Source organism: Schistocerca americana, chromosome 2 (assembly GCF_021461395.2).
Source record: "Schistocerca americana isolate TAMUIC-IGC-003095 chromosome 2, iqSchAmer2.1, whole genome shotgun sequence".
Lineage (NCBI taxonomy): Eukaryota > Metazoa > Arthropoda > Insecta > Orthoptera > Acrididae > Schistocerca > Schistocerca americana.
The window spans coordinates 674285873-674299411 of record NC_060120.1 but is presented as its reverse complement, the minus strand read 5'-3'; the positions used below and the strand labels follow the sequence as shown (position 1 = coordinate 674299411).

General features: G+C 41.9%; 1 protein-coding gene across 1 annotated transcript in view; it reads right to left on the bottom strand.

Moving 5' to 3' along the window:
• LOC124594328 (SET domain-containing protein SmydA-8-like) overlaps window positions 1-13539 on the bottom strand; it is a 117650-nt gene that overhangs the window by 29368 nt on the left and 74743 nt on the right. The window contains exons 6-7 of the mRNA XM_047132690.1: window positions 8544-8697; window positions 7117-7288 (exon numbers count right to left, since the gene is read on the bottom strand). Coding sequence (XP_046988646.1) covers window positions 7117-7288; window positions 8544-8697 — 326 coding nt within the window. The remainder of the gene's footprint in view (window positions 1-7116; window positions 7289-8543; window positions 8698-13539) is intronic.

Here is a 13539-nt window from a genome sequence, read left to right as displayed (position 1 = left end):
TTGTGCTGCCCTTACCCTACTACTAAGGTAGAGGTAAATGCACGTTGTTTATAATACCAATGGTATGGGAGGGGGGGGGGGGACGACAGGAGGACCACATTACAGGCTGTTGCATTGTTTCTCAGATGTTCCTGATTTCGGAATTCAGAAGTGTAAGAGATGTGTAGTGTATACCCCAATGTGCCTTCTGCAAGGATACCAGCCTGCACTCAGAAACTCTTCCAGTGTCTACTAGACTAACAATTGAAGGCAATACAACAGATATGGAAAATGCAGAAAGTGTGAGTGAAGAATTGGCATCAGCTGCTGAAAAAATATTCTATCATAAAAGTCCATGAGCTCTTTGACTCTACGTTTGATAACAGAAGCGTATTTAAACGACCCACTTCGTGCTTTAGATTTAAGTATACAAAAAGTAGAACTATTAGTTTCGAGGTTACGAGAACGTAATCTATTGGCATCAGACAAGAAGAGTTTGGACACACAGGACGATTTTTATTTCCTATTTTGCAAAAGGTGATCACATGATTAGTTTCGAGGTTACAAGAACGTAATCTATTGACATCAGGCAAGAAGAGTTTAGACATACAGAACGATTATTTGTTTCCTGTTCTGCAAAAGGGGATAGCATGATGTAATACTGCAGTGTCATCGTCTCATGAAAGCTTTGAATTTCAAATATGAGTCACATAATAGATGGATTCACATACAGTCTAAAGGGGGATCTCCTCCACAATGGAAGTACAGTGCCTTCTGTTTCAGCTGCATATCTCACTGCGGCTAAAACGTCTTATGATATTTTGAAAAGCATGCTGCAATTAATTAATATGAAGAACATAAGCGGAAAATATGTGGTGATTTGAAAATAATTGCCATGATACTGGGTATGCAACAAGGCTACACGAAATATGGTTGTTTTCTGTCTGTGGTGGACAATGGTGACAGAAATTTCTGTTATAAAAGAAAGATTTGGCCTCAGTGGAACTGAAGAATGGTAGAAAAATATACAGAATGAGATAGCTGAATCCAGGTAAAATGATCTTCTGTGACCTTTTCACGTTAAGATAGACCTTTTTAAACAGTCTGTAAACACCGTGAAACAATCTGGAAAAGGGTTTATGTAGCTTTCAAAGCAGTTTTCTCGCCTTTTTTCGCTAAAATAAAGGAAGGCGTGTTAATGGGCCCCCAAATTAGTAAACTTAAAAAAAAGGGTGGTTATGTTTCATGAAAGTAACTCAAAACCTTCTTCGAGGGAAAATAGCTTGCAGCTGTGAAGAACTGGTTCAGGTTATGATAAATGCGTAAAGGCATTCAAGATGCAACATGTCTTTAAAAGTGCATTTTCCAGATTCACATCTACACTGTATCCCTGAAAACTATAGTGGTGCTGCCGACAGTGAAACATTCCATCGAGACGTAATGTTCTTGAAAAGCGTTAAAAAGTGGAAATGGATGAGTGAAATGCTGGCCAACTACTACTAGAATATACGAAGTATGATTTTGTTTTACACTGTATGAATGGTTTCTAAATAACCATGCAAGTGGCTAGAATAGTGAAACTTACTTGTTTTGTCTATATAAATGCACGCATAGAAATGAAAACAGTAAACTGTGTCTGAAACAGGAAAATCTAATTGCTGTACATATTTGACCTTAGGAGGTGTGTTTCCGTAAGTTTCATTTATTAATATTTATTTATTTGGGACAGAGGAATTAAAATACAGACAGGCAACAGTAAAACAATCTTCCCTGCTAAAGAAATGTATAGTTACAGATAATATAAATTTACATTTTTAGGAAGATTATTGTTAAGTATTGATTTGAAATGTGGACTTACAGAAGTGAAAGGTGGGTGACAAACAGTACAGACAAGAAGAGAATAGAAACGTTTAAAATGAGGAGCTACGAAAGAATGCTCAAAATTAGATGGATAGGTCGAATAACTAATAAAGAGGTATTAAAACTAAATGGGGAGAAAAGAACTTTATGGCATAACTTGACTAAAAAAAGGGATCGATTCATAGGAAAAATTCTAAGGTTCAACCAATTGTTAATTTGGTAATGGAGGGAAGTATTTGGGGGGAGGAGGGAAATGCAGTAAGCAAGTTCAAATTGTTTGGGATCCAGTAGTCATCTGTATATAAAATGACTTACACTACACACACTAGCGCGAGAGCTACACCAAAGCAGTTTGGATTGTTTTGAGGGCAGAGACCAAACAGCGAGGTCATCGGTCTCATCGGATTACGGAGGACAGGTAAGGAAGTCGGCCGTGTCCTTTCAAAGGAACCATCCCGGCATTTGCCTGGAGCGATTTAGGGAAATTACGGAAAACCCACATCAGGATGGCCGGACGCGAGATTGAACCGTCGTTCTCCCGAATGCGAACCAAAGCAGTCTTCTGAATAATGGCTGTAAGAACAACACCAGCAATGCATGGAACTATTTACTTGTTTCATATGTAACAAAATAAAGATTTTGGTATCTTATTTAGTACTAAAATTATTTCAGTGTTCACATCGCAAGGTTTCTAACATTTTCAGTTATTTTTATACCAGTTTTGTACCTTAAGCAAAAGTAGCATGGCACCGAGTTCAAGGTTGCTACATAATCTTAACTAAACACATCAAAATCAGTAAGAGTTCTTTAGTCAACCATATACATGAAATATTTAGCGAGCCATGTATGAAGGATATTACTGTGTTAACATCCGAATGACTTCTGTGTGTGGAATGCATTATTTTGCTTCAGAGCTGAATTTGCTACTTTAAGTTTATTCTCACTTGACCAAATTTTTTTATCTCTATCTATTTGCCATTCTTCGTTTATTCTTAGCTTGTGATTACCAGAATACAAATAAAAATTTGTAAGACATAATTTGTCTTTTTATTACATATTACGACCACAGTATCATCAGTAAGTACAATCCAGTATGTGCGATTATCAATAATTTCATCTCTTGGTTGCCTTTTTCAGCGTAATTTCAGTGAGTAAACTACGTAAATAATCAGAGAGATGAGAACCTTGTCAGATGCATTTCCCAGCCTATTTCTTAATGTCACTGATATCTATCTATACGCCCTGATTTTTGAATTAATACATAATAAATCTCCCACCTTTCCAGAATACATCCGTTTTCTACATTTCAGTTCTTTTGCCAAGCACTCGTAGTGCTTATATGGATTATCTTGAGTTTTTCCCCCTCTTAAATTCAGATAAGTCTTCTATACACTGGATAATTGTAAGTTTTAACTTTTACTTATCAATGTACAATTTTTAAGTATGGCATACGACTGCCAACGTACTTTAACATCAGCTATTACAGAGCTACTACTTTCTTATGCATTGTAATTGTTTTACTGTTTTACTTCTACTTTTGCTAAATTCCACTGATAGTTTTCTGTCTTAACAGGCACTCACAAGTATGTTAATTTGCTCTTTGACTTTACCGCCTGCGTTCTTCAGTGTCAGAGTATTATCTGTCCTAGTCCGTTGTAGTTTATATTTTATGAGACAATGTTGAAGTATAATTTGGCAATTACCAATGCTATGCATTTATTTTCCTCTTAATCAGCAGATATGAAATCGGAAATACGTGTAGCTTCCTCTACTGAATGCACTTCTTCTAAGTAATCTCTGTATTGATCTTACACTTTTTTAGACTCGTAGAGAATGGTACCGAATTTGACCTAAAATATGTTTTATGAAATTTCTATATTTGAATTGTGGAGGATTCATCTTGTTTGTGTTACCTTTCGGTAGGTCTTTTTAGACGTGACTAATTATTCGTTTCAAAAAGTTTCAATTTTCGTTTGCCTTTTTATTTCCCTGTACCGTCCAAAGTCTGTTTTCCAATCTATTTTATTCTCTTATGAGATGCCATTTTTCCGGGCTTCAATATCGAGATTTTTATCAATGATGAAATGTGAGTAGGAATTAATAGACATAATTTGTTCTCTGCATGCTTCAGTTTAAGATTCGTATTCCCTGAAACGAGGTACCCTGGAAGTAAGTATTAATGTATTTCTTGAAATACGGAAAAGATAGAAACATACAGTTACAGTATACTTTTGAGGAATTTCATAACAATCTATACTGCAAAGTAACTGTTTAAATATTGCGGTTTCATTCGTGGCAGCTCTTCAACTTCATACGTATTGGCCTACACAGGCACAGTAGAGGCAAGGACATGATTTACGACAGCGACGTTTATGGCATCGTGTGGGGTTTTCTGGGTACTGAATTTCTAGTTATTTTTATTTCTCGCTGTCTCTAGCATTATTATAGTACAAACGGTGTGAGAAGTGCGTGTCAAATGTTGGCTCTGGGTAACAACTTGTCACGAATTGCTTATAAGAAAGAAAATTGAAGAAAATGATTTTTCTCAAGCAGGATAGTGGAAAGTTAGAAGCTATAATTTTGTAGATAAGTTAAAAAGTAGAGGGAGGCCTGGTTAGATACCTTCAGACATGGATTCTCATAAATTTCTTTCTCCCGTTACGGCCTATGTTTGATACCAGCTGGCTTGCTTTGGTGAGGAACACTCTCTTTGCTTGTGTAAGTATACTTCTTATATCCTTCTTGCGTTGTCCTCCAAGCGTTGTTTTAACATCCAAGGCAGAAGAATTCGTTCACTTCTTTAATTCTGTTTCCTAAATTCTGATGCTGTTTTGTCGCTGGTCCCATGTCTGCTGATACTAGTTAATTCCGACTTAGTTTTTACTCTCAAACCATGTTCTGTCCTCTGTGTAACGTTATTTCATTCAGCATATCCTGTAAATCTTTCTCACTTGCACGAAGAATAACGACGTAATTAGTCAACCATCACACTGATATTGTTTCATGTTCAATTTTAATCACGCTTGTGAACCGTTCTTTTATTTCCTTATTTGCTTCTTTGATGGACTTCCTGAATAGGAGAGGACAACGTCGGCATCTCCGCCTTGTCTCCTTATCAAACCGAGCTCTTTTATCTTCGTCTCCCATTCCTATACTTCCCTTGTGGTTCACGTACGTCTCTTCCTAGCGCACACCTCTATTTTTCTGAGAATTTCAAACAGTTTGGACTACATTACACTGTCGAACACTTTTTCTAGGTCAACAAATCCAATGAAGTGCTACGGATAGCCGAAGATATACTTCATCTTACCGCTGGGAGAGAGCATGCAAGGGGAAAGAAACTAAGCACTGCAAGTTTATTTTATGATAAACTAACAGTAAGTGCAGAGGAATTAGGAAGAATGACAGAAGTAAATACGAAGAAATGTTTGTAGTAAGAACAGCTGACTCTTACAGGAAATCGAGCATTGTTTCGACGAGTGGAGAAGGAACTGTTGAAATACACAACAGAAACCGCTGTTACATTTACAGGAGATAATTTTTTGCATGTTTCGCGTTGTGCTATTACAGCTGTCAAGACTTTGCAACTAAAACATCACGATGGGAACAGCATCCGCTAAATACATCTTTAAGCAATGACGGCCACTTGGACGACGTCATCAAGCCGCGCGGAGTGGCCGCGCGGTTCGAAGCGCTATGTCACGAATTGCGCGGCCCCTCCCGACGGAGGTACGAGTCCTCCATCGGGCATGGATGTGTGCGTGTGTTGTTCTTAGCATAAGTTAGTTTACGTAGTGTGTAAGTCTAGGGACTGATGTCCTCAGCAGTTTGGTCCCTTAGGAATTCACACCCACACACGTCACCAATGATAACAGCGTCCTCTACATCCATCTTTGCTCGCCAGGGGCCGTTGTGCAGCGTCTCTATGGAAATGACGTCTTAGAGCATAATCTTTGACTACCAATAGCAATCCTATCGATGTCCCCCTGGAAACAGCATCGCTACCAGTTCAAAATGGCTCTGAGCACTATGGGACTCAACTGCTGAGGTCATTAGTCCATCGCTACCAGTATCAAGAAGCGTCACTAGCTGGCGTTCAAAGATCCTATAATTGTTTCTATAGCCGGTTCTATTTTAAAATCTTTAATGAATTTATAGCAAGATTATTAAATACTTGTATTACTTGTTTGAACTGTTACATTTGTATAACACTGTGTATACAATTTCCCTCTTATTTTTTCATTTTATTCCCAAGTTATAATGTATTTCACGTAAATTAAGTTCCCACTGGCTGCAGCTGATGTAATGTATCAAATGCGTGCGTCTTCATACACCATTTAACCCATGGAGGAATAGTCACTAGTAACAGCGTTGTACCAAGCGCAGCCGTTCATCACAGCTACACCTGCAGCCACATGGGTAAACACCATGCTATGGTATTTGTAGGTAGGTAGTTAGTGTTTAACGTCCCGTCGACAACGAGGTCATTAGAGACGGAGCGCAAGCTCGGGTTAGGGAAGGATTGGGAAGGAAATCGGCCGTGCCCTTTCAAAGGAACCATCCCGGCATTTGCCTGAAACGATTTAGGGAAATCACGGAAAACCTAAATCAGGATGGTTGGAGACGGGATTGAACCGTCGTCCTCCCGAATGCGAGTCCAGTGTGCTAACCACTGCGCCACCTCGCTCGGTATATGGTATTTGTGATCTTTTGTACACACTATAGTATTTCTCATCTCTGTGCGTGTTACATGAAGGCTTACTTCACTGATTAACATGCCTTTCATATCTTTATACAGTGCTCATAAACTGAAGGTAGTTGTTTAAACGTGCCGAAACCGGCCATTTTAATAAATAAGATAGTCTGCGACCTTGACTGATTTTACTAACTGATCATCGTGAACAGATCGCTGTTACCTCCTCACCATAACGGTTAAAATAAAGAATAGTTTTAAAGGTTATGTTAAGCCCAATTTTATCTGTGTTACGAAATGCTTTAATTTCCACTGCTAGTTACGTTCATACAACAGCCTTGGGTGACAAATACCTGGGACAATGCCGAGTGCTGTGATAGACATGAAAACAGTATGAAAAGCCTATGGTCTTATGGCAAGTCTTTTTCAGCGAATAGGAGAGATCCGACGAGAACAGGAACGGTGGGAAAGCTCTCCAGCCGTACATAAGAATTAAGCTGTATACAGAAGAGGCAGTAAAGCAAGGGGAAGGGAGTGCGGGCACAAAAGCAGTAGCACATCTGCAGTAGGGAGGTGTGTCGTACCTTCCTTCCTGGCCAGTTGCTGGTCGGACAGCTGGTCCATGGCGTAGCCGCGCTGCTGGCCGTACAGCTGGAGCAGCGAGTGCTTGACGGAGTAGCTGTGGTAGTGGTGCGGGTGCAGGAACGTGTCCAGCTTCTCCAGCAGCGTCTCCAGGCTCTCCACCGTCGGCCGCTCCTGCAACACCAAACGATGGATAACCATTTCAGAAAAAGCGGCTTGATCTTGTGGCTGTTGGTGCTCCTAACCCTAGTACAACAACAACAAAATCTGTAGCACTCACAATTTTTAGTATTTGCACTGAACATTTAATGTTTAATGATGTTTTTCATATAATAATATGATTAATAAACTATCTGGTCGAAAGTACCCGGACATCCCAATCTAATGCTAAATTGTCCGCTAGGTGTCACGTGCGGGGACACTCCAGTATAAAAATGTCAATAGGGAAGCAGTAACAGCAGAGTGTGTCCATAAGGAGAGTTCACTGACTTTGAACGTGTTGTCACCTGAGCAACACAGGGTCATGTCAACCATTCAAAAGCTGCCCACGGGAGAGTTTTTGGCGTGATTGTGAAGTGGTAACGAGAAGAAACAGCCACAGCTAAAGCAAGAGCAGTCAGACCTCATGTATACTGACGGACAGGGATCGTCGAAGACTGCGGACGGTGGTTGTAAAAAATCGCATGAATTCGGCCGAAGCTATCACTCGTGAATTCGAAAGTGCTAATCGGACACCCGAGTGAAGGAAAGTGTCCTCAGTAGTGTATAACAGAGGGTGAAGAGTGAACACACTCCTCATTAATGTCCAGTAACAGGTGTCCGGATACTTTTGATTAGATAGTGTATTTTATTCAGGAACCCATCCCCAAATTACTCCAAAGTATTATGTATTCCTAACATTCTACCAGAATGGGGATGATCTGCAATGCAATAAATTCAAAAGAAAAACTTCAAAAAATCAAGATCGCTGGTAAAGCATCTATTTCGATAACCAGTTTCGGTACCGTAGTCATACCAAAACTGCTATCTTGGCTTTTTGAAGTTTTTCTTCTGAGTTTATTTCTGCGATGTATTATGCTTTCACACCGGTTGCCATCTTCAGTTAGCAAGGATTGCTAGTCACAGTGCTGGCCGGAGTGGCCGTGCGGTTCTAGGCGCTACAGCCTGGAGCCGCGTGACCGCTACGGTCGCAGGTTCGAATCCTGCCTCGGGCATGGATGTGTGTGATGTCCTTAGGTTGGTTAGTTTTAAGTAGTTCTAAGTTCTAGGGGACTGATGACCACAGCAGTTAAGTCCCATAGTGCTCAGAGCCATTTGAACCATTTGCTAGTCACAGTAGTTGGTGCCCATCTTCACCTGGCAATGGCCGTAGCCAGTTCGACAGAGAGAAATGCAGGAGAGGCGCTTAGGCAGAGCAGCTGATGTTTACCTGCTGCGTCTTGTCGACCTCGTCTCCAAGGCGCGACACGAGCTCTGCGACGTGCGCGGCTGGCAGCGAGACGGGGCAGCGGTCGCAGCGCCAGTCCGAGGCGGGGTCCAGCGGCGACGTCGGCAGCTGGATGCCCCCGCACGCCGGGGCGTCACTGCCACACGCCGAGAACACTCACTCTGCTGAGAACTTTCTCTGTCTGACAACCAACACTTCATAAACTCAGCGTTTATCTGCTGTATCTATACAGGGTATCTCAGAAAAGTTTCGACAAACTTCGAGTGTTGTAGACGCTGTCTTGAGGAACAAATCGAGAACAGGAACCTGTTTCAGGAAACGTCTTCCAGCGACGCTACAGAGCGTCGAAGTTATAGGCGCCACGAGGCCATCCCTTCGGCAGCAAACGTGGATTTGTACACTGACGGACCGTAGGCAGAAAGTCTCGCAGTGTTATTTGTTATTCAGTGATCGCGGCAGATTGTCACTATCGCCAGTGGAGAAGATCGAGCTAGTTGCTCCATAAACAAACTTTGTCTCCTACGAATGCGACGCGCTGTTGCATCGGTGGATAGGGTTTCGGACACTGGTTTACATCCGCTGTTTATTTTTCTCCTCGAACGCTCTAAAATCTCCAATGTTTGTCGGTACATAGGAGAAAAGTAAACTGCAGACGGAAATCTTTCTCCGAAACCGTCATTCACTAACGTAACAGGAGACAGTGGCTGCTACGTAGCAGCTAGTTACATCTTTTCCACTGGCGATAGTGACAATCTGTTGCTATCACTTGTAATGGTTCTTTATTTACGTGACCATTACGGCACTCCAACCCCAGTTCTCGATACCAGTAATATCGTACTACTTTTCTGCGGAGTAACAGACATATTTTTGTGACAATATTCACATTTGGTTTTATTAATGTACAGGTACTTCGATGTATCGATATATTACAGTGATATGGTTCTTGCGTGTGAGACTGTCATAATCTTTGACTTACTTGTAACCGTTTTTGAGCGAATGCACACAGGGCAATCTTTGTTTCAGTTTGCAGAAGATAAGTTGTTATTTCGCTTTGTAAAAAAATAGTCCAGTCTTATGTTCGGTTAAAGTGGAAATTAAATATATGAAGATTGATGCAAAACTGTTTTCTTGATGATGTGACAATTAAGAAGAAGTAAATGTGAATTTACAAGAAGTTTAATAAAAATGTGGATCCTGAACACCAAGTCAAAAATTATTTCTACCGTACCATTGTTCTGATTTGGGATTGTTTGATCATTAAGAATTTCCTGAAAAACGCATTTGTTAGGTCTTCAAATATTGCTAAAATACAGATCTGGACCTTCTAGCAGTCAAAGTGGAATCACCCTAGCATCAACAAGATGAGCCGTAACAACTTCGACGAAATCTACGTGGCAATCCATTCAAGATAAGTCCCAAAATTAATCACTTTTTTACAGTGACTTCAATTCCATTCTGACGATACCATCCACAGTCAATAACTTCGTTGTTGCCCGATAAAGCGAACATATGCTGCGTGAGCAACATTATTAATCTGATTTCTACCCCACTTTGCATGTGGTGGTATTGTTAGACACAATAACAAACAACAACGTGGGACCTTCTGCCTGCGGTTGGTCAGTGTACAAAGTCACGTCTGCCGCCGAAGGGGTGGCCTTGTCGCACGCACCGGCGCCTGCAACTTTGACGTTCCGCATTACGTTTCCGGACAAGGGTTCCTGTCCTCGATTTGTTCCTCAAGACAGCGTCTGCAACCCCTCGAAGTCCGTCACATTTCTGGGACACCCTGTTTTACTAGTCCGCTATCCCAGAGCACAATGCACTGTTACAGTTACGGTTGCCTATCTAGCGGCTTCCAATACAACAATATTTGATTTTCAACATTTCATTTAGCTATCGACCGAAATTAAAAACTAAAATGCTCTCATAATCTAGTCATTAAGATGTATAATATTACGTAAAGGTTTTAACACAGTAAGACAATTACTGCACTGTAAACTGTGTATCTCTTGAGGCAGGCGGCCGTGTGGCCGAGCGGTTCTAGGCACCTCAGTCTGGAGCCGCGCGACCGCTACGGTCGCAGGTTCGAATCCTGCCTCGGGCTTGGATGTGTGTGATGTCCTTGGGTTAGTTAGGTTTAAGTAGTTCTAAGTTCTAGGGGACTGATGACCTTAGAAGTTAAGTCCCATAGTGCTCAGAGCCATTTTGCCTTCTTACCGGCAAGTCTGACATAATATTATTGTTAGGTGCACTTGAACTTTATAATATAAATTACATTAAACTTACCGTCACTGTAAGTACGAGTATTACACATGAATCAGTACTAGGATTTCACCAGTGATCACATTAGTCTTTTGTTGCGTTGCTTAGGTTTTTGGTTATTTGCATCTTATTCAGTGAAACGTTCAGAATCAACGTTATTTACTGTAACCTATTTTAAAATTAAGGAATGACTCTACAGATCGTAACCTGTTTTCAAATACCGGCACTACACGTTGTCTTGCAATTATTTTGTGGTAAAATGCGTTTTAACCCTCAGAATAAACATTCTGATTCATAATCAAAAAATGGCTCTGAGCACTATGCGACTTAACTTCTGAGGTCATCAGTCGCCTAGAACTTAGAACTACTTAAACCTAACTAACCTAAGGACATCACAGACATCCATGCCCGAGGCAAGATTCGAACCTGCGATCGTAGCGGTCGCTCGGTTCCAGACTGTAGCGCCTAGAACCGCACGGCCACTCCTGCCAGCGATTCATAATCCAAAGGTATTACTTTAATAGAGAAGGTAACACATAGCCTACATTCACATCTTCCACCTGAAATGTATCAGCCTACTGTTGGGCTGATACGCTTCATATTTCTCCGCTACTCGCGTATGGCTGCAAGTATTTACAATTGCGAACTCTGTCCTGTGCGACTTGGGGTCACTTTCTAAAAAACACTGTTGGAAATAATGTAGCACGTCGGGCCAATGCAAAGTAAACAACTGTCTTACGAGCTGCTACCGCTCTAAGTGGTGTGTTTTTCGCCGAAAGGCCTTCTACGAAAGGTGCAATGAGACATGCTGGACCAAAGGTAGCGAGTTGGCGGTGTTTAGATTAGAAAGGTATGTGGCAGTTACTGTTAGTATGTTAGTATTTCTCTACTTTTTGTAGGTGAGGAACAGAGTAGTCCACACGCGAAACCAGCTGAACAACAAAATCGTCTCTCTCCACGCGTGGAAAAGCACCTCAATGGGTAACTTAAAGACATATCGATTTGGCAGGCTAGTGAAGATTTTTTAATTAAAATTTCATTGTGTAATCATTGGCCGGACTTTCCCATTGTTGAAGGAAGCTTTGTGTGGAATTTTGTGCGAAATTGGGGGAACACAGAGCGCCCAGACGGGGCATTCTGCGGCTGGAGCTCTAGTGGAGATGAGGACGGAAAACACTTGAGAAAGAGACGGGGGGGACCTGTCTTCGAGGGCCAGCTCGTCACTTCATGAGCGATGAACTGCTGCCACCAGGCTGCAGCGGACAGTCCTTCTCTGTTAAAAATACCTTCTAGCGACGGCTATCGCGAGAGGAGAATGAGTAGGTTTCCGTTTCGTTTCTTTGAACTTCGTTAGATAATACGACTTCATACTATATTTAGAGTTGAGGGCTCATCCATGTCTGACCGGGTTCAGAATTTGAAGGCAAAATCAATATCTTATTTTCTGGTACGATTGGCGCAATTTTTCCGGACGCAAAAGCGATTATGAGTTTGAGGGGAGGTCTTGTTGAGAAGATCGACACCCTACCTTATCCATTCCTTGTGGTTTGTTTAATAGTTTTAAGATGCAATTCAATTATCCCTATGTTCACTGCTTGTATTTCCGTTTCTTACTTTGTGTTTGTAATTTACATTAATGTGTGTTTCCTGTTCGTGTGTACTCGCAGAGACACTGATGGAAAAAAATCGCAACAGCAAGAAGGAGTTGTGCGACTACAAGGATGAAAACCAGGTTTGATTTAAATACAGCTGTAACGGTCTTGAGCGATAGTTACCTTGGAGACTTGACATGGTGAGTAGATGTTGGTAAAGAATGCCTTTAAGGCAACAATGATACCATTATCAACACCTCGGTGGGTTTGAACGTTGTCTAGTAATAGGGCTAAGACAAACTGGATGATCCTTCTGCGATATTGCAAAAAGATGTGGCAGCAATGTAGCCACTGTACTTGATTTGTGGCAGCGGTGGTCACGAGAATGTACGATGGCAAGAAGACCGGTCTCAGGACGGCCACGTGGCACTACCGAGAGGAAAGACCACTGTGTTCGGCGTATGGCGCATCGTACTGAGTCTGCAGGAGCAATCTGAGATGCAAAAATGGTTCAAATGGCACTGAGCACTATGGGACTCAACTGCTGTGGTCATAAGTCCCCTAGAACTTAGAACTACTTAAACCTAACTAACCTAAGGACATCACACACATCCATGCCTGCGACCGTAGCGGTCGTGCGGTTCCAGACTGTAGCGCCTTTAACCGCTCGGCCACTCCGGCCGGCTCTGAGATGCAATTAGCACAACAGTGGTACAACTAACTGTCACAAATAGGTTACTTCAAGGAACGCTCCGAGCCAGACGCGATGTAGCGTGCATTCCTCTTACCCCAAACCGCCGCTTTTGCTACGCCAGTGGTGTCAAGCGAATGCTCGTTGGAGGGTTGAGAGTGGGTCTGTTGCGTTTTCTGATGAAAGTCTTTTCTGCCTCGGTGCCACCGATGGCCGTCAGTTGGTTAGGAGGAGGCCACCTAAGCGCCTGCAACCGACGTGTCTGCAACCCAGACACACTGGACCTACACCTGGACGTGTCTGGAGTGCGGTTCCGTATGACAGCAGGAACACTCTCGTGGTTATCCCACGCACCCCGACTGCAAATTTGCTCGTCGGGCTGGTGATTCGAGTTTTGCGCTACCGTTCGTTTAGAACATCCCAGGGGGGTTTT